Source organism: Aulonocara stuartgranti (assembly GCF_965226115.1).
Source record: "Aulonocara stuartgranti genome assembly, chromosome: 1".
NCBI lineage: Eukaryota > Metazoa > Chordata > Actinopteri > Cichliformes > Cichlidae > Aulonocara > Aulonocara stuartgranti.
This window is the reverse complement of record NC_138939.1, coordinates 10,819,009-10,841,067: the sequence shown is the minus strand read 5'-3', so window position 1 is coordinate 10,841,067 and position 22,059 is coordinate 10,819,009. Positions and strand designations below refer to the sequence as shown.

At 39.1% G+C, this 22,059-nt stretch overlaps 1 protein-coding gene across 1 annotated transcript in view; it reads left to right on the top strand.

Annotated features, from left to right (window-relative positions):
• The window catches only part of hcn4 (hyperpolarization activated cyclic nucleotide-gated potassium channel 4), a 76,290-nt gene that overhangs the window by 33,543 nt on the left and 20,688 nt on the right, over positions 1 to 22,059 (top strand). The window contains exons 4-6 of the mRNA XM_082535975.1: positions 2,647 to 2,865; positions 15,208 to 15,354; positions 15,722 to 15,962. Of these exons, the coding sequence (XP_082392101.1) occupies positions 2,647 to 2,865; positions 15,208 to 15,354; positions 15,722 to 15,962 (607 nt within the window). The remainder of the gene's footprint in view (positions 1 to 2,646; positions 2,866 to 15,207; positions 15,355 to 15,721; positions 15,963 to 22,059) is intronic.

Genomic DNA, 22,059 nt, shown 5'->3' with positions numbered 1-22,059 from the left:
CAAAGGTTTTTACTGCAGCACTTACGACTCACTTGCTGAACAAAGCAAGTGAGTAATACTGCGTGACATACCATTTGATTATTTAGCAGTTAGCATTAGCTCTGTTCCCCTGGCTCATTGAAGTGTTTTGTGGTTTTTAGTACTGACAGATATACTGTATGTTCAGTCAGTGAGCTAATCCTGGGTGTCTTTTTAAACCAATTGTCTGTCTTTTCAGCATTTACAATTTTTTTAGTATTACAATTATAATAAATTGCAGCATCTACCTATCATTGGCTTACACTCTTACCAAACAGCCCCAGTAATGAATCAATAGTGAGAGTTTAAACTGATTTCAAGTTTCAGCAGGCTAAAGTTTAATGTGTAAGGAAATATATGTTTTCTAGACAGAATAAGTTAAATTGGTTTGACATATATATTATTTTCAGCAGAATTTGATAAATATTTACTACTTATTTATTTACTTCAATAGTTACTAATAAAGTAAACAAAAAAGGAAATATTGAATAATCATACATTTAAGGACTAACAAAAAAAATCATACACAAAATCTCAGTTTGAAATATATATATAAAGCTGCTTCAGTTCAACTGTAAGTTCAGCTCTCTATGCCGGAACAAATGTCACATAGTTGCATTGCTCAAGGTATGATCTATTTGGTTAAGCATGCCTCGCTGCCTCCCTGACATGCTCACTTGTTTCACTGAATCTGCCTCACTTATATTTAAGCATAAGAAACAGCAGATGTTGAAAACTACTGTCCCTTGAGATGTTTCACGCTTAAGATAATTTTAGCTCGTTTTCTACATGTGTCTCATTGCAGAGATGCACACTCAAAACAGTGGCTCCATTTCGTGGACAGTGTGAAAAAAAACCTTTAATCAAGCTCCCAATCTAATCAAACTCTGTGTTTAATTATCTTTTCGAGAAAAGATTGAGATTTCTGTTGCATTGTTCTCTTCCAGTTCTATAGTTTTTTTAGCCCCTCTTTGCTACAATTATAAATACATTTCACCCCCACTTTGATATTTGATACATTAAGCAAATGTGCAAGCGGATTATTTTAAGTTACATAAGGCTGAGCTGTCAGGATACATAATGTAAACTGTGGCTCGTGATTAAGGTTCAAAAAGAATGCATGCATTAAGATACAATTTAATGTCTTGCTTTGCGGCACAGAAAACTAGGATATGATTGCTGTGCTAATCTCTTTGTTTTGTTCTGAAAAACATATTTGAACTGTGTATACATAGAAAAATCCGATATAACATCACAGGCTACATAAAAACGCAACAAAGCAAAGCAGATTTAAAAGTCATGTAAAACAAACCAATCAAATTTTCCTGCTATGTGTGAGTATTTTTAGATAAATGTTATTTATTATACTTAATACCAAAGCTTACTTTTACCCAAATCTAATTTAGATGTAAGTCAAATGATTTTCAAATGTAGTAGTACCATTATCTCTCCATCTCAGTGACTCTAGCATATGACCTGCCAAATTCCTTGTCGCTAGTTGATTTGATGCAGTTCTGACTAGATTATTTTTGGGCATTTACTCTTTGTCATGTTGTTACAGCTCAGAGTTCTGTATCCATAACTTCAACTGGCTGCTTCCTAAGAAGCAGCCAGTTGCTCTGGGAGCATCAAGAGCATTACACTGGATGCTCCCAAATGCATCCAGTGTAAAGAGGCCCGGAGATGTGAAGGAAAAAGATTCATAATGTACTTACTTTAAATCCCTGTGTGAGGGATGTAGCCTCTTATTAACATCAAAATGGAGTTTGTTTTGTTTCACACAGTAAACACTGTCTAATTAATTGCATTACGTACAACGGTTTTCAATGTGACAGAATAACAAATATATTTTTTTCTGAATTAATTTAAGCCTCAGGGCAGGCATTTCTCTGTTGGAAAGCACCTCGTGTTTTTGCTCACATTACCTGGTAGAAGAAGAGGTTGTTAGTATTGATAACTGTGATTCAGTCGTGGTTGGTTTGACTCTCATTCGAATGATTACAGATTTTTTTTTTTCCTTTTTTTGTTTTTTACAGTAGCTGTCCTATTATCTTGCTAGGTTATCACTCCTTACCTTTCCCCGAGGGCACTAATAAAATTGCTATCAGTCCCGGCTTTTCCACTGTGGAAATGAGTTTGAAAGCAATTTGGACATGTCACCCCCAGGAGAGAGTTGATATTGATTTGCCATGAACCACCACCGGGAACTAAAGGAAAAGGGGCAATTTATCTACAAATTAGAAAACTCACAGAGAAATCACATTTTTCTAAATAGCTGACCTACTTTATGTCATGCAAGCCTCCAGTGTCTCATGCTCTTTCTGCTGATTCCCAGGGCTCTGTTTTAGGCAGCTACCCAAATGTCTGCTTGCTCCAAATGTTTGCATACTGAAAAGTATATTTTACCCTGCCAGCTGCTCTGTACTGGACAGAGAGAGTTTGAAATGGACATCTGCCATTAGTTTTGTCTTAAGTAATTGCATGTGTCTGTGAATGTTCATGGGCTGCCAGGGTGTTCTTTGACCTGAAATGTGCCATCAGCAGCCGTGTTGAGATTGCAAGAGAGCAAGCGAGGAAGTGTTCAGATGTTCTCACCCTAACTCACCCTGTCTCCTCTGTTTCATCTAGAATGACACATGGGGACAGCAGTACTCCTACGCACTTTTCAAAGCTATGAGCCACATGTTGTGTATTGGGTATGGCATGTACCCCCCAGTGGGCATGACAGACGTGTGGCTGACCATCCTCAGCATGATTGTGGGTGCTACTTGCTACGCCATGTTTGTGGGCCACGCCACTGCGCTAATCCAATCTCTGGACTCATCTCGACGGCAGTACCAGGAGAAGGTGAGTCAAGATGACATGCTATTGATGGTTGTGTTGTCTTGATTTACTTCAAAGAGAGGACAGTGGTGTGGATGCAGGATGCTGGCTTGTGCTCAGTTTAATACTCGTTTTTAGCTTTTAATGTAGCAAGTTTAATTTGATTGATATTTACATATGGCCCTAAACTGACTCACAGACAAATACAGTATGACAGTATGGTTCTGCTGAACTGGGGGTTTAACAGTCTAACACTGTGGGCCACAACCCTTCATAGTTAATATAAAAAAATATAGATACTGAAAAGTATGAATTTACATCAGATCTAAAGTATATATGTTTGTCTTTCTGCTTTCTTGTCTGCTCTTTCTCTCACTGTGTGGAAGTGTGCACCCTAGTCAAAAACCTATTTTTAACAACTCTGATGAAACATAATTCAAATTTTATTGGAACATATGACAAGGCTTTACTCTCAATACTAATATGTCATAGATCAGTGATAATGAGCGTCGTCTCATCATCTTTTCATTACAGAAACAGCCTTTTATTCAGGTGAGCTTTAATGGGGTTTTAAATCATTTATCACCCTAAATAAGTATATTTTAGAAAGGCACTAGATATATATTGTGTTTTTTTTCTTTGCCAGCAAAAGTGCAAAAAGCAAATTGGTTAAAAATTTGTCCTCATTTTCTACATAATGTATAGACACAGAAACCCAGATTTCCCTGGTTTAGGGAAAGGAAAGCCCTGATGGCTGCCTATGAAGCCCGAGACATGTTCCACACTGCCATGCCCTCTGTGGGCCCAGCGTGGGCGATAATGAGCTGAACTGCTCGCCTGCCACATTACCCACCGTCTGTAGCGAGTAAGAGACAGGAGAGAACGACCTCCAGGGAATGGAGGCACAGGTTCGAGAGATCGCACCTAAATGGAAGAGGGAAAATGAAAGTGAAAGATTTCAGAGAAAACAGGACCAGGCACACAGGCAGAGGAACAGCTTAGCTAATGTAATGTGTGAGCAGGACTTCTTCAAAAGGAGAGAAACTGCACTGGATAAATTAACACTTTGTGATTCTAGGGAATGAGTAACGAATAGATTAATTTCCCAGTTAAAAAGTTGAAAAATCCAAAAAAGTTCAGCTTGTAAGTTCATGACTAATACTGATCTGAGAAGCTGTTTAATGAAACGGGGGCAAACCAGCTCCCACCACGACATGTCTGCTCCTCTGTTTTTGAGATGCCATGCTGCCAAGTAGACTGAACAGCTGGTCTGCCTCAGCACCAGTCAGCATGTGCTACAGAAGCCCTTGGCTGCCATTTCTAGGATCGCCCCCTAAGGCACCTTAAGAATCCCCCAGCCACTTGAAAAGTTTCCCCTGTGTTCCCACCGGTTCCCACAGTGCCTGTGTGCAGAAGCGTTATTACTACCAACTGCAATTAATTTTTAAGAGTCCAGATTCTCTCATTTTATCTTTCCACAAGGCTCAGTGATAACGCATGCTCAGAGTACACTGTCACTGTGTGCTCATTTGGCTCTGGGAGCAAGATAGTAGTGATTTCTACTACACAGCACTGGACCCATTTCTCATTTCTTCTTATCAGAGTTAGTTCATTCAAAGACATAAACCTTTTTCTCATATCCTGTTGCATCAATTGTGTGACAATGGGATCTGCTTGCTGCAGATTTTCCTTTTCCCTTTAATACCATAATCCACACGCTCAAGAAGCTGGAAATCCATTGGCAATCCATAGAGGTTTGAGAAGTCTGATGGCTGTTGGGCTGCCATGACAGGGACAGCTGTTCTTGTCTGTGGGGACTCAGACTTCATATAAATCTCCTAGCAGAGCTGCCATCACCAAAGCCAACTGCCAGCCTGCCATCATACAGGAAGTTATTCTAAACATTTTGGTTTGACTGGGTGAGTCAGTGCTGTCCCATAAGCTTGGTTGCATCCCTTTAAATAATCAGGTCAGGGTGTGATGAAAGGTATTTGCATTTTCAGTAAAATTAGTTGACCTTTAAAAACTGTTCACAGTGTGAGGCTTTGAATATGACAAAGATGAGGTTCAACTTAATAATTACAAATAGTGTTAGCCCTACATATTTGCATATGACATGGCAATATAAAATAAAAAGTGGTTGTTCAGGTGTTAGGTATGACATGATAAATAAGAGGAATTAAGGGAAAGAAAGAAATAGGCAACATAAATTAGAAAATATAATGGAAGCTTGGAAATATGCAGCTGTAATATATATGAGGCAAGATCTACAAAAACGTCAACACAATAATCATAACATTCATGTTCTAATTTGAATTTGTTTTAATCACATATTCTGTAATTATAACCTGAATAAAAAAATTGGACATCATAGGCATAAAATATATTGCCATGCATGCACATCTTTGTTAACTCATCAGAAATCAAAAAAAGGACCTCTTTTACTCAAGTGTTTCGAAAACGTAATTGAAACACATTTTTTTATCACTCAGTTTATTCAAAAACTGGCAGCGTGGTGGTGTGCTAGCTGTGGCCTGAGATGAGATTATATTAAATGATGATCCTAAAGTGGCCATAACATTGAGTCTATCTCTCAATGTTATCTCTGTGAGAGATTGGCGACCTGTGCAGGGTGTATCCTGCCTCTCGCCCAGAGCTGGGATAGACTCCAGCCCAACTGTGACCTTGAATTGGTGTAAAGTAAAGTGACACTTTACAGTCTTCTGTTATGATTTATGATAGTTTACAAAAATCTTTCCTTCAGTCTGATTCACAGGCTTTGCCAATTTTTACAGAAGCCATTTCTGTTGTTTTATGAAATCTCTATCTACATATCTATTTATGGAATGGGATTTCTAAAGCCTTTGAGTATAACACATTTAAGAGGGCTGAAAAACAAACTCTGTTACAGATATGTAGGTATGTATTGTTGGTCTCTTGTAAAAATCACACTGTTCTATACCTAGTTTGGTGTGCTGATTTAAGCGTTGGATAGCTGATTTTGGACCTAAAAACTAAAAGATAATACATTTGGATTCAGTAGAAAATGTTGCCAGTAACTTGTGTTGATTGTTTGAAAGCTGAAAAGGCCCTCTAGTATTTTTCTTTTCTTTTTATTGCTTGGAAGCCTGACACCAATATACCAGCGATGTTGTAAACTACACTGCAAAACTGCATAATTTACATGCACCAACAGTGCAAAGTACTTTGAATTATGACTTATCTCTAATGCAGACACTATGCAGTCCCATTAATCATAATGTGCTTTATGCTTCCTATTATGCAGTTGTACTATCACGAAAAGCTGGATACATGCTCTAGTAAGCAGATATATTGTACTATATAGCTATTGTGATTGTGCTGCAGATGACACTGGACCTGAGCCATCCAGCAAACAACCACATGGCAACAGCACAAATATTGCTCTCACAGTGGGGCCGAAGTAGATAGATACTGACCACTGTTTAATGATTGAAAGAAATGCAATAATGGATCAGTGTCGAGCTGAGCAGCACTGATACCACATTTACCACATGTGCTCTATTTATCAGCTGCTAATCAGTTGTAAAAAAACAACAACAACAAAAAAACAACAAAAAAACAACCAAAACCAAAAAAATAAATAAAATAAAAATCAGACTCTTGTTCATATAGCTATATGTCCAAGATGAGAGGCCACCTGTCCAGTTGGCATGCAGGCATGATATCCAAGTAACTGGTCAGATGGACAATGATTAAAAAAAATACTTTATGCAGGATTCTCAGAAGTGTACACATGGGAAAGAGGAAAGGATGATGAGGGGAGCTCTGCTTGCAAAGATGGTGAAAATTACCATCAGAAAGCTGGGGTATAATCTTTTCTGAATAGAATTCTATTAAATGTGGCACCATGTGATAAATGGCTGGGCTGTCAGATGCTAGCAAGCAGACTCAAATGAGCTCTTATGAAGCAGGCAGCATGTTAACTGTTACACCAAGTAGAGAGCACAGCAATTACACTACATATTCTGGGAGTTGGGGGAGCTGAATTGTAGTTTCAACTGAGACAAAAATGAATAAATAAATAAATAAATAAATAAATAAAATAAAATATATTCTTGTCGCCAGCTGTTAACTGTGTATAAACAGATTAAGTAGTTTACATTCATTATGTGTTTGCTACTCAGCAGACACACCATATATCACATGTCAGTGGAAAAGAGATAGATTGCAGCCAACTGGAGCTGAAATTGGGACAATCTTTATCATTTCAAGTCAGCACCTGAAGGATGGTCACTGAGTGGTTTCTTCTGGATATGCATTCTGTGGTGTCTTTATTTGAACTCTACCCTCCCTGGTACAACAGTGAGTTTCAATATTGCTTGTTTTTCAGATCAAAACATGAATAATTTGCTTTATGTTAAGTTTTACAAAATTATTATTATTATTATTATTAATAATAATAATAATAATAATAATAAATGGGACAGCTTTTTAATATTTTTTTTACCAGCAATTTTGTCATTAACCTAACTGTTGTTTACTCAGTGGGTTATAAAGAAGGAGAGTGCTCCACAACTGTATATCTAACTGTACTTGTTATTTTATACATTGACCAGCTATGTTATACCACACTGTAAAACAACATGCGCTGGAATCAACCAGCCAGTTCATTTTTTTTTTAAAGTGCAGTATCACCATGCAGTGTAATCACATTACATTTTACACTTAAAGAAAATTCATGGCAAAAAATAAACTGCAAGTTTATATTTTTAATCAAATAAAACAAACTGCATTAAACATCAGTGTTAAGAGGATGTTGGAATCGGAGGGGTTAAGCATCAACCAGAATCCCACAAGAACTCTCCTCTCGTGTCTCAGGCATGTTGAGAATCATTATCACACAAAGAGAATTACATCTCTCCAGATTTGGGGCACAAGATGGCTGCACATGTGACTGTGCATACAGGGTATGCCTGCCACTCCAGCTCTCTGTAAGCTGCTGCTTATCTGTCACTTTGGCTCTCTACTGTGGTAAATTATATAGTACACAGAGACGGAGATGGAGACAGCAAACAAAAGAGATAATCGTGTTCATTTGTAGGTGGCTTGTGATCTTTGTTGTCTCACTTACCATACGTAAACTTTCTGATGTTCTCATCCTTGTGAGTCTTTATACGAAAAGTTTTTGTTTGTTTGTTTGTTTTTTTAAAATATTAACTGACTGACTGATGCTCTGTTTGCTGTTGGCAGTTGGTGATGAAATTAGGGATGCCCAGGAGATAGCATGTTGTGGCATGCCAGTCCCAAATGGCTTTAGAAGCAAATGGCAATGGGGTATTTCAGCCCCTCCTTTTTTAAATCTCTAATTAACACTTGGCAAATAAACATAGCTCTTTGGGGAATAGTTAATAAGAGACCCAAAGCTGATTATTTGTGTGTATAGAGGCTCTAGAGATCCCCCCCAGTCAAGACCATTGGAAATACAGAAAACAGTCATCAGTGGTAGACTGTGTCTGTACTTGATAGAGTTGTCCAATTCCTTGGGAGGAAGGAGGAACGAGAGCAATAGCATTAGAGAAGTAGTTAAAAAAATGACAGTTTTACAGATTTTTTTATATTTAAGCTATCATCCTAGCATTAACGTGGTCTTGTCCTGTATAGGTTAAGTCATGACTTTCCCATACAGCTCAATCAAGGACAAAACTGCCAAAAGGATGGGGGGCTTAAGTCTAATTCTGCCTTACAGTAAGAGCTGTTCCCATTAGTTGGGACCTGACTGATGGCATTAATCTGAACTCTGTTACATTCCTTTTCCTCTGTCTGCCACACAGCCTTTACTGCTGAGTCAAGGAGTGTTGACATGCCTCAGAGGCGCTCTAATTTTTATTTTTTATTTATTTTTTTATTGCATAACCAAAATCAAAACTCCAACCAGTGTCAATTTACTATATATTTTATGTCACATGAAATGTATGCTTTCTGCTTTCGGATTGTGTTGTCAAGGCTGTTATTTATCTTGATGCACCACTCTTAATCACTATGTATTCCTAATATAAATAACTATTAAGAAATCATACTCTCCTGACTATGTCCCTATCAGAGGTGTTACTGGCCTCTTGGTTCCTTTTGTGTGATAGAGAGTGTGTTGATTCCAGCACAGTCATGCATTTAATCTTGGTGATTTGAATCATTTTGACATGGTGTTTACAAATGGACTGCTCTTATTCACAGAAAAGAAAAATTGAAATTTCTTAATCATTATCATGGAATTCAAAGGTATATTGATCATAAAATATAATTACCCAATCCTCCAGATTTTGAATTTCTATGTTAGTTATCTCTTAAATAAAATAGTGATTTTAGAGCATTCCTGTAGCATTAATCTCTAATTTCTCTGTTACCCGTTTTTCATCATTATATTAGTCAGTGAACATTTTTGCCTAAATGTGTGGCAGATATCTTTTGACTACACAACTCTAGGTTAGGAAGAAGGCAGGAGAGCACAGTGGAAATAAATACATTTTTAAAAAGTATAATTAAGTAACCAATATCTCTTTGGGGGAATAAATTATTCATGATTTCTTTGGTAAGAATTTGCATCTGCTTAGCTACATGAGAGAGAAAGGACTCTGGAAAATAATTTGAATGTTTATATCAGAGAAAAGGCACAGACAGAAAAAGAATATTTTGAATGGGACCTAGAAGAAATAACAACCACATTATTTTGTCTGCATCGAGATATTTAACAATATAGGCAGCTTTAAACTTTTGGTTTTAAACTGCAGGAATTAGAAAACCTCAAAAATATGTCTCCCATACTACATGTCCACAATCAAAAACACAGACAATCAGGGAGACAGACAGATAAAAGCTGTATACAAATAGCTCAATTAAAACAGAACTGAAAATCAGTGTAAGTCTCTTTCAATTAGATTCAACCAGTGATGGAAGAAAACACACAACTATTAAGCATAAGCTTAATGACTCTATAAAAAACATGTCTGTAGAATTGTTTACTACAAGATGTTGACATGTTAGATGGTTTATGCTAGCTTCTAATTAGCTTCTAATAGCTAATACAGTGAGAATAGAAGCTACAGAATGGCATTTATACATTGAAATGTAGTATGTTCATACTGTGTGTGCCTTTTTAGATACAGCTGTGTGCTACTGTATGTGGTTAGTAGTTAAACTTATTTGAACAAGCCTATTAAAAGCAGAGATTGTTACAATTATAGCAATCAGGCTACATAAGTGCAGGCAGTTGCACTTGCGGTCAAGCTGAGGTGGTGTGTGGATACAGTGTGTGTGGATACATCCCAAATCACTAAAACACTGACTGTGGCTCCAAAAATGGAAGCTCAACTTCCCTATGTTAGAATTGTGGCTTCACTTTTTTACAGTGGTAAGGAAAAAATACTCAGATCATTCATCTTTTATTCAGTCGATGTATTCATTTATTTGGGTGAAATAGAAAATACATCAAAAGTATGCACCAACCAGGAAAAGATAAAAAAGTGTTTTAAATCCATCAATGAAAGCTAGCACATCAACTGTCAGTTGTTCACTCCTGTGTCAGTAAAGCAGCTGTTAAAGCTGCTATGATGATGTGTTGCAATGTGAAAAACAGAGGAATCTGAGGAGGAAGTCAAAACCACAGTTTTTAAACCACAACGTGGTTTGAAAACTGCAAGCGCCCTAAACAGTTGATTTACAGATCTGTGTTTTTTGTGTGTGTCTATGTGTTGGTTTCTAGTGATAAAATGTCATAAAAGCAAATTTCTGTTTTTACAAACACTTGTTAATTTATATTAGATCTCAGTAGGTCTTTTAGACGCTACTCCTCTCACTCAGCTACCTATAGATCAAGCACGTAAATTTGCTGACTCTGAAAATGACATAATTTCTACTTTTTTGGTGATAAATTGAAGACTATAGAGTAAATAAAGTAAGCTCAGCTGCAGGTTAGAGATAAATATTTCCAAAGAATTTTCTGCTTCTTCCACTCTGACAGTTAACTCTGAACATTCAACCCCAAAATGAAACGTTTTGGTTTGTTTGTTTGTTTTTTTGCAATAAATCTTCATATATTTCAGAAACTGTAACGTGTACATCCAAGAAGAGTAATAACACGCAGCAAATGAGCTGCTCGTCTCAGTGTTTCTTCAACAAACAGTGTAGGACTAATTAGGTGCCAAACGTCTGGAATTTCTTTTCCTGTAAAACAAGAAGAGACAAACGCTACAGTCACTGCATCTTTAAAACAACTAAAGCTGAGTAAAATTGTCAAAAGAAACAAGTTAGATCAGGACATGGATACTCTTTTCTTTAATTCTCAATAAAGAGTTACTATAAACAACCAAAAACATAAGGAGCTTGCCAGAACAAAAAAGGTAGCAATCTTTATTAAAGGTCAACATAGAAACAACACCACAAATAATCACTAATTAATCCACTATACCTGTACCACAGTTAAAACATATTTTATTTGGGCCACATCACCTTAGACTTTTGTCATCATCCTGGACTTACCAGAGTAAAGGAAGGTGGGAGGAAAGCTAAGAAACATGAAATAATCATTATAGACATTATAAGAGATCCATATTACAGCCAGAATCTTTCTAGCGTTCAGATAGAAGCAAGGAAATCTGATGGTGAAATAATTACCACCTAAATGCAGACTGATTTGATTTGTTCAAGTAGATCAGGAGAGCAGGGATCTTTGAGCAATAGAATAATTTCCCTCCCAGAGGGGATTTTACCAGCCCATCATATCATCGGGAAAAGAATGCCTTCCCTGCCCTATCCCTCAATGCCCCCCTGCGCCCCTGATGATCAGTGTCTTTGCATCCAGCACAGTGATTAGTAAATTTGAAATGCTTTCAAGTGTGATGCCGAGTTACTCCGTGTAATACAGTTATTCATCAAAACTGCAGAAGCAATAAGACATTATCTTGCATTTGTTCACTTGACTAATACTCTTTTGTGCTGGGAGAACCAGACTGCAATATGCTACAAAGCTGTACATAAATTAGATGTTGAAAGTTCAAATAAGTTTCTCAAAGTGTTAATACTTCATGCACAAAAAAACTAATTAAAGAAATACACTGTACTGAAACATGTCTAAAGCAGAAGACAACAGTGTTAGACTAATTCATAATTTGAGATACCTCTCATCTTCACCCTGCATCACATATAGAAATGCCACCTTTGGTGCAATACTCAGCAGCGACTGCTACTGCACCTAAAGATGTCTACGTTGGAAACATCTTGATCATCACCTACAGCATTTCTGTGAAATAAGTATTATCATTGGATCAGTACATTTCTTAATTTTATGCTAAAGGGATAGTGTGGATAAAGATTCAAACTCTTACTGTCACCCACAACATTTCTTATTCATATTCATACCCTGACATTGACAGAGAGACTGGATTAATATAAGCTCCAAATCTTGTTTATGCTTTTTCAAGTATTTGACCTTCCACATCAAATTACACAGTGTTGCTACACAAAAAAAATAATAATTTACTTTGTTTGACATTCCTACAAAAGTTGTTAAATAGAATAAACTATAAACTATTTAATATGATGGAACTGGTGTAAAACATATTTCAAGCAGTTTACCTAATCTGTAATCAGTTTTTTGTCCAGGATTGAGAGTGGAGCCATGTAATAGTTCATAACTAGCTGTTCACAGTCAAAGGAGCCTTATCATCAATATTCACAGGGTCATTCTAGATTGCTTCTCCGTCTGTGAGGGATTCAAGGGCCTGGTCAAATAACTCTTCTAAATATGGCAATAGGAGGAAAGAAAGTGGTAGAAAGTGAGGAATGTAGGTGTCAAAAGCCAGTGCAGAGATAAAAGATGTCACAGTCAGAAATTAAAATCAAGCAAACTAAGGTCTTAAAATATCCTGCACATTTTATGTGGGCAGAAATATTATTGAATAACATAAATTTTAGTTTAATTAAGTTTTGGATTTTTATAGCACTCTTTTAAAATTGTTGCACTTGTTTTCCTGTACAAATATAATCATTTTACTACTGTGTGTGGTAAAGAAAAGCATCAAGTTCTTTATTGTATGGATTACTAAACAGTTCAATACTTGTATACCTGCTTGTTTATGAAAACCTGAATATAATTTAACTGTGATTTTTTTTCTTAGGTTTTATTTGTAAAGGACTCAATGAAGGTTTAAAAGAGCTCTTAAAAATTTAGTTTATTTTTAAAATAGTGCAGGAGCCCTGGATGTTACTAGTAGGCACATTTTGTCCCATGGTCAAGCCTCGTGCACCATATTTTGTCTTGCTCGATATTCTATACTGCGAAACTCGATTTGTTTCACCTGTATGTGTTTCTTGTAAATTGTAGAAAACAGTTCTTATTTATTTTAACAAAGCAGGAGCTTTGATGAATTCCTTTAAGATTAGCGCCAACAAGAGTAGTAGTATTGTGAGAAAACAAAGAAGAAGGCTTCTGAGGTCAGCTGTGTTAGTCAGCGGTAAGTCTTCTGGCAGCTTAGTCATTGTGATCAAAGAGCACCACCAGCGTCACCCTCTGAATGGTTAATTTCTTCTTTTTTTCTTTTTCCTTATTTTCCTTCACAGCGGGTTAAGGATTCATCCCATTATTATCTCCAAGGTGCTCCCAGTGTGCTTTGATCTACATCTCTGCTGCTACTGCTACAGAATCAGTCAAAGGCTTTTTGACACACACACTTAAATAGTTATTTCTTTCAACAACAGAGGATATTAATCCACAAGTCTGTACTGTAAAAACAGAAACACTTTGATTGTTTCAACTGAACAACATACACTCTAATCTATTCTTCTCTGCATGAACAAAATGAATATGTATTTAATAATTTAAGATCTACATTTACTTCATATTCACATTAGCTGCTGTAGCGCACTTTTAAAGGTCAGTTTGACTTTGTACTTCATGACTGTAGCGTTCCTTTCTCTCACCCTTATCTTTTAGAAGTTAGTACATTCAGTGAACAAATATTCAGGACAGTGTGACTTCCGAGAGAGAAAGAGAGACTTTAAGAGACCTGATCAAAGACTGGAAAAGTGCTCTCTTTTTGGGTGAAATTTGAAAGGGCACGGATAGCCATCCTGAATCTGTCTCCATTTCCTTGTGTGTCTGACCTCAGTACCAGCTAGGGCTGCTCAATTAATCGAATTTTAATCACGATTACGATCTGGGCTTTCAACGATCATTAAAAATGACTGAGCCGATTATTAGCCCCTCCCTCATTTATCCGCGACACCTTAAAGGCCGGTCCGTGAAAATATTGTCGGGCATAAACCGGTCCGTGGCGCAAAAAAGGTTGGAGACCGCTGATTAAGAGGACCCGAGGGAAGCTCGGAAAGCTAAGCAGAAGTTATTTGGAGAGTGACTGCCGTTGGTTGAAAAGAGAGTTTAAAAAAAAAAAACTTCAGTGGTGTTGCACACCATTTTATATTATTTTTTAAAGTCATTGTTAACCCTTTAAAGCCGGTCAGAGCAGCACGCTCCGTTTTGCGTAACTATTTTTAAATCCCTGTAGAACCTGAACCGCGTAAGCTAGCGCAATAATTTGTTTTGCATATGAAACCGGAGGAGTTGTACTTACATCTTATGCCATCAGCTTGTCCTCGGTCACGGTTTCGTTCCACATATAGCTTTGCAAAAACTGCATAAAAAGCGCTTGCAGGAACAAAAACATAATATTCCAGAAACACGCTTTGCCGTTCCTATCAGCTGTTCGTAACACTTCCCACAGTGAAATGATGCACATGCTGTTTTCTTTGCAAATTTGCATCATAGGATTGTTTTTTGTTTTTCCTGCAGTATATAAAAATTGCTGTATCTCCAAAATAAAACTATGAAGACACTCAAAATAAATTTCCTGTGGTGGGAAACTATTTTTTGCAACTTTATTGTATTTAAAGTTTTGAGGGATAAACCTCTTAAATTTCTCCAAGTAGAAATATATGTAAACAAAACAAAAGCGATTTTAAATTTTTTTTGTAGTTTATTGCACTTTTTTGCAATTTATGTAATTACTATGGACTTAATGCATACATATTATTAAAATATGGGCTATAACAGTTGTATTGATGTATAGCAACTTGAAATGCTCCCACAAATGGCACTACAGCATGTAAAAAAAATAATATAAGCTCTGGTGGACTTGGTTCTATAGTAGGTCTTAAAGGGTTAAATAAATATCGTCAAATAATCGTGATCTCAATTTCAGTGAAAATAATCGTGATTATCATTTTTGCCATAATCGAGCAGCCCTAGTACCAGCTACTCCCTGTAGCAGTGTTTTTGTGCTACAGCCCTATGGCCTTTAAATAACCTGATTGTTGTGTGTCTCTATGTCCCTGCAGTACAAACAGGTGGAACAGTACATGTCCTTCCACAAGCTGCCTGCAGATATGAGGCAGAGAATCCACGACTACTATGAGCACCGCTACCAGGGCAAGATGTTTGACGAGGAGAGCATCCTGGGAGAGCTGAATGAGCCGCTCCGAGAGGTGGGACAAGTGTTTCTGTCTTGCTTTAAAACAGCTGCACATGCAGCTCTGATGCATTCGACAGCTTATGCACTTTTCGACATTCCCTTCATTTCAATTCACATTCACTGACATTTTAGCCTTACACAAGAGCACAGTGTGACTAAATAATCTCTTTTTTTTCTTAGAAAAAGAAAACTGGTGGGGGGGGGGGGCTTAGAGAAAGAAGAAAACAGTAAATGATGTCTACACAGTTGGCATTTTTCCTGTTGTTACTCTAATATCCCTCATGTCCAATACTTTAAAAAGTCACTGCATTTTGTAAAGCCACGGCTCTGCTGTGCTGCTGTCACTAACCACTGTTTTTAATGTCTTTCTTTTCAAACAGGAAATTATCAACTTTAACTGTCGAAAGCTGGTGGCATCTATGCCGCTATTTGCCAATGCTGACCCAAACTTTGTCACCTCTATGCTCACCAAATTGAGGTTTGAGGTGTTCCAACCTGGGGATTACATCATAAGAGAAGGCACCATCGGAAAGAAAATGTACTTCATACAACATGGCGTTGTCAGTGTTCTAACAAAAGGCAACAAAGAAACCAAGCTTTCAGATGGCTCCTACTTCGGGGGTAAGATAAGCTGCTTCTGGTACAGCCAACCAAAATCAAAGGTCACCTGCCTTAATGCACACCTTTCTGTGGAGCTTAAGTCTACTTTGTTTTGATGATAATAATAATGATATCCTTAAGCACTTTAAGAGGTTGGCCTGGGATTTAATTTTTATTTGTGATGCAGTAGCATTTGAATAGAGCTATTCTGGGTCTAATGCTAGCACATTGTGAGCTTGAAGTAGTATATTATGCACCACTTGACACCTAACTTGAATATTCAGCTTCATGGTTTATGCAGGACCTTTCCCTTAATTCACATCATGAGCTGCCTCTTAAATTTAGGGCATATCCAAATTATAAAAACCGTGCTTGCTGTAGTGCAACTTAAAAAATATGCACCCTAACGTCAAAGAGGTCAGGAATCTGTGAAATTACACACTATCAACGCCGAATGCTTAGGGCTGCTATAACCCATAGTTGTTATGCACTTAACTCAGTGTTATGTTCTTAATCAGGGTCAGATAATGCTTAGCCTTCTCTTGGTCCCAAAGAGCCTATGACACATGTAGGAGACAATGCTGCCATACTGCCCTCACCAAATACCAATTAATTTGCCCAGTGACAGCATATCATTTAGACTATACTGTTAAGTAATTAGAAGTGGTGGCAAAGCATTAACAGCACATGACCTGCCTGTGGAAGTTTAATTATGCCTTGCCTGCTCAAGTCCATCTCCATGCCCTCTCTCCAGGGGGTTCTACAGAAATAATGAAAAGATGGCAGGCAATCTGTCTCTGCACATGCCAAAACTAATCAACATTTTCAACAACATGGCCCCAGCTCTCTCCAGGGCCATTTTGTCTCAAATGTTGTCCAAAATGTTCCAGCCTTTGGGCCCTCTTCAGCGAGACTCAGATTCAGAGAAATGTTCAGTCTGCTTAAAGGCTTTTTTCCTAGCACATGTATCCCAGTAATGGCACAGTTTGGGCGAAAGCTTGGCCACTTGAAGATGCTGAGTCAAAGCTACTCAAGAGGACAATTTCACTGAAATGCATTAGAGTAAATGCATCTACATTTAGGTTCTTTCGTCCTTAAGTAAACATAAGTATCACAAGTCTAAGGAGCTTGGAAAGAAAAGCGTCTGGACTTCTTTAAGTTGCTTGAAGATGTTTCACCTCTCAGCCGAGAAGCTTCTTCAGTTCTAAGCTCAAAAGGTGGAGAGTCCCAGATTTAAACCCAGTGGGAGTTTCCCCCCAAAGAGGGACAAAGGACCCCCTGATGATCCTCTACCTAATCACATGAGCCTCATGTGATTAGGTAGAGGTATCAGCTTCTCGGATGAGAGGGGAAACGTCTTCAAGCAACTCAAAGAAGTCCAGACGCTTTTCTTTCCAAGCTCCTTAGACTACAATGACGTGGATGACTGAGAACCTTCACAGACATATTGCCGTACATTTTGGGAGGAACACCCTTCAACTGATGCGGGAGTATGAAAGGGAATCAAGAAAAATAGCAGATTATAGGAACCATCTCCGTTTCAACCTGAGATGCAGACAAAGCAGAGTTGTTCCTAAGAGCCTGCAACTTGGATCCACTGTCAGGGGATACAGAGCAGACTTGATTCTACGGAGAGCACAAAATCAGCTTCTAAGTGAAAGGATAAGACAGGTCCATTTCAGTATAGATGCCCTCCAGAGCAAGATTAGCCAGACTCTGCAGGAACTGGAAACCCTTCTACCCTCTCCAATTTTAGAACAAGTTTGTGGACAAGGCTCAGCGGGCCCAACACTCTAAAGGAAAAGAAAGACAATGCAGGAAATTCCACACCTTGCTTTCAAAAACACTCACTCCTCAGTCTGAATCTACACAACTCAGAGAAGAACACACACCTGAGGACAGTCAAGAAAAATGGGTGAAGAACTTTTCAGACCGGAATCTTACTGAACCTGAAAAGAAAGTATTAGCCAAAGGACTCGATTTTGCCATTGTTCCGCAACAGTTGCCCATAGTGGACCTCATCACAGCCACAGAAACTGCCATACGGATTAACAAATTATCACAGACAGAAGCAGAACAAATCAGGATGAAAGTCTCAGCCACCCTCTCCAGTGCCAAAGTCCCCCCGTCTAACCTCACATTACAAGAAAAGAAGGCCGTTGCTTCCCTGAGCAAAGACCACAACATCACTATATTACCAGCTGATAAGGGAAGGTGCACCATGGTCCTAAACACAACGGATTACCACACAAAGATCACTACTCTCTACTCTCTCTCTCTTCAAGACCTTGAAAGGGACAAAATCATTGACCGCCTTTACCCAGTGGATGCCATACCCTGCATTTACTGACTTCCTAAGATCCACAAGGAAGGTGTCCCACTCAGACCCATTGTCAGTAGCATAAACTCAGCCACTTACGACATCTTGAAACACCTTGCTACCATCCTAGCACCTCTTGTGGGGAACACCCCACATCACATCAAGAACTCCACCGACTTCACCGACAAGGTCCAGAAACTTACCCTGGACCCAGATGAAACCATGGTGTCCTTTGATGTAGTCTCCCTCTTCACTTGCATACCCACCACGGAGGCAGTGGAGACTGTCAGAAAACAACTACAAGAAGACGGCTCCTTGGAAGACAGGACCAACTTCACACCCGATCAGATTTGCACACTGTTAGACCTCTGCCTCACCACTACATATTTCAAATACAACGAGGGTTTCTACAGACAAAAACATGGCTGTGCCTATTGTAGCCAACCTTTACATGGAGGAAGTGGAAAGCAAGGCTCTTGGCTCTTTTAAAGGGAGAGTACCCAGCCACTGGTACAGATATGTAGACGACACCTGGGTCAAAATCAAAAGACAAGAAGTGGAATCTTTCACTGCACACATTAACGCCGTGGATAAAAACATCAAGTTCACCAGGGAAGACACAAAGGATAACTGTTTGCCTTTCCTGGACTGCGCTGTGCACATTGAAGAGAATGGCAACCTCAACATTGAAGTTTACCGGAAGCCCACACACACGGACCAGTATCTCCTCTTTGACTCCCATCACCCTCTGGAACACAAACTTGGGGTAATCAGGACCCTACACCACCGGGCAGAACATGTTCCCTCTAAGCCTGAAGGGAAAAAGAAGGAACACACACACATGTAAAGGAAGCACTTAAAACATGCGGTTATCCTAAATGGGCGTTCTTAAAGTCAGCAAAGATGCACAGAAAAGAAGATCAGACACCAGCGAGGGAGGATAAGAAGGACAGACGCAACAACATTGTCATCCCCTATGTAACCGGTGTATCAGAGAAACTTAGGAGAATTTTTTCCAAGCACAACATCCCAGTTTACTTCAGACCCAGCAACACACTCAGACAAAAACTGGTTCACCCGAAAGACAAAACTCCTAAACACAAACTTAACAATGTGGTGTATGCTGTACAGTACAGCATGGAATGCCCAGACTTCTACATCGGAGAGACCAAACAGCCACTTCACAAGCGCATGGCACAACATAGAAGAGCCACCTCCACGGGACAAGACTCAACAGTTCATCTGCATCTAAAGAACAAAGTTCACTCTTTCGAGGATGCCAATGTTCACATTTTGGACAGAGAGCACAGATGTTTTGAAAGAGGAGTGAAAGAAGCCATCTATGTCCACTGTGAGCGACCATCTTTGAACAGAGGCGGTGGTTTACGACACCAACTGTCTGCCATCTATAATCCAGTTTTCAGTTCCCTTCCCAGACACCTTAACGCCCACTCACATCCTGGGCCATCTGACCTCAGGAAATCACATGATAGGGTGGGGCCAGGTTTCACAATGAGCTCACCCGAAACCCTGGCTGATTGGGACCCACACCCGCATTCACACCTTGGCTCATGTGATTAGGTAGAGGACTATCAGGGGGTCCTTTTGTCCCTCTTTGGGGGGAAACTCCCACTGGGTTTAAATCTGAGACTCTCCACCTTTTGAGCTTAGAACTGAAGAAGCTTCTCGGCTGAGAGGTGAAACATCTTCAAGCAACTCAAAGAAGTCCAGACGCTTTTCTTTCCAAGCTTCTTAGACTACGATGACCTGGATGATTGAGAACCTTCACAGACATAAGTATCACAACACACAAAAGTGTGAAAGCACTGATTCTGAAACCAAAATTGGCTTGCTTGCTTTAATCTTAAGCCTTGGATCCGTAATTATTTTCCCTTTCGTGTAATATAGGCACAAGGCTTTTGACTCCATTATCCTGTGAGTATTGCTGGCAGTGCCACTTCTCCTGGGGTGTAAGGGTGGGGGCTAGTGAGGTAAGCCTAGAGCTACTGGGAGTTTGTTACCAAACATGAGTTAGTCATTCATGAAATTAATTGGTGCAGGATCAGCACAGAGAGTGTGCGGCACATGTGGATTTCAGTGTGGCTGTCAGTATCAGCAAGCAGAAGTCTGAAAGCAGTGAGTGTTTTTTTTCTGAACAAAAATATGGAGATCCACCCTGCATAGATTGTAATGTTTTGTGACTGTGTGAGCAAATGAATGAGAAACAGAAACCGTCCAGTCTTCTGTCTGTCTTCTTATTGTCAAACTGTGTCATTATCAGTGGATCCCAGTTTGCAATTCAGTTAATTGTGTATGTATTTGCTCTTCTGCATCTCAACAAAATTACATACCCTAACTCATTCACTTATGGACAATCTGAATTATTTACACAATTATTTACTCAGCAGTCTACTCCAATTTGTTAGCTGTTGGATTAGCTCAAGCCAGAGAGCCTAAAGTCTAAAGTGGACACGACATGCCCTGGATGGGAGCGTCTGCTGGGCACACAGCGATCCAGATGAGAGGGGAAATGTAATGTGACTGCAGTACTAACGCCAAGGGACACATGGATCGGTGCCAAGGCTGCTCTCTGGACGCTGCGCTGGGCTCAAAAAGAAAACATGCGCCCAGCACCACAATCCTCCACTTGCCTATTTCTCTCCTTATAGTACAATATTGAATCGCTTAGTATCCAAATAGCATCTCTGCTACCCACTTAGCGACCAGACTGAGGAGGTTATTGTGTTGTTATAGTTCATCCTTTGTTGCCTGCAGTGTTGGCAGTGCAGACTGTGGTCTCACTTGGTTAGAGTAAAGATCAGTAACCTTGTGGTGGCTGTGCATGCCAGTCAGAGGTGCTTATCAAAAACTGCCTTTGATTGTGCCTCTAAGATGGCTCACTTTGACTCTCAGTGAGTGGCTTGTAGTATCTCTAAGTTGGTTGAAAAAAAGAAAGAAAAAAAGACAGAGTCAGAGGGAGGGAGGGGACTGAAGAAGAGAGATGAGTTGACTGCACACTTTTCAATCTCCTGTGTCATCTTTTGGCTGTACTCACTCTGAGTGGTTCTCTGTAAATTGTGCTCTCTAAATCCCTAGTCTTGTGAAATCCTAGGTTAAGGAACTAATACTTCTCCCATTTATTCTCACTCTCAATTCTTTCCCTCACCCCCAATCCCACTATCAGTGTTCAGAGTGGCTGTGCTATATAGCTGCCAAATGGCCACCTCGACCGAGTGAGTCAGTGCAAGGGGCTTGCAGGAGCAAAGGCCCAGGTAATCCTTCAGTCCATAACCCAGCTAACACCTCTGCAGCTCTTCTGCTGGAGAAGTTATTTGACTGAATGACAGAATGGTTGATATTATATATAGAATAACAGGTTGGATAGGATGATATATTTCTGTGTTTTCACACAGTGGAAGATTTGATACAACATAATATGTTGTGACACATGGTTGGGCTGCATCGTCCAAACACTAAAGGTGCCATGCTGTCAGCTGTGAATATGATGTAATGCTGCAATGTTATGTGTACAACTGATCAGTCACAACATTTACACCACTGACAGGTGAGGTGTGTAACACTGATTAACTCATTATAATGCAGTGTTTCGCTGGGAAACCATGGATCCCAAAATTCGCATTCACATTACTGTGATACCAGACCAAGCAGAAAAAAAGCCATAGCAACACCACCCCCAACAGCATTGGCCTCACCTAGTGGGACAATATGCCCCACCACATTACAAAGATTACCCTGGAAAGGCTTGAGGACTGCAACAAAGAATCCAAGGCACTGACC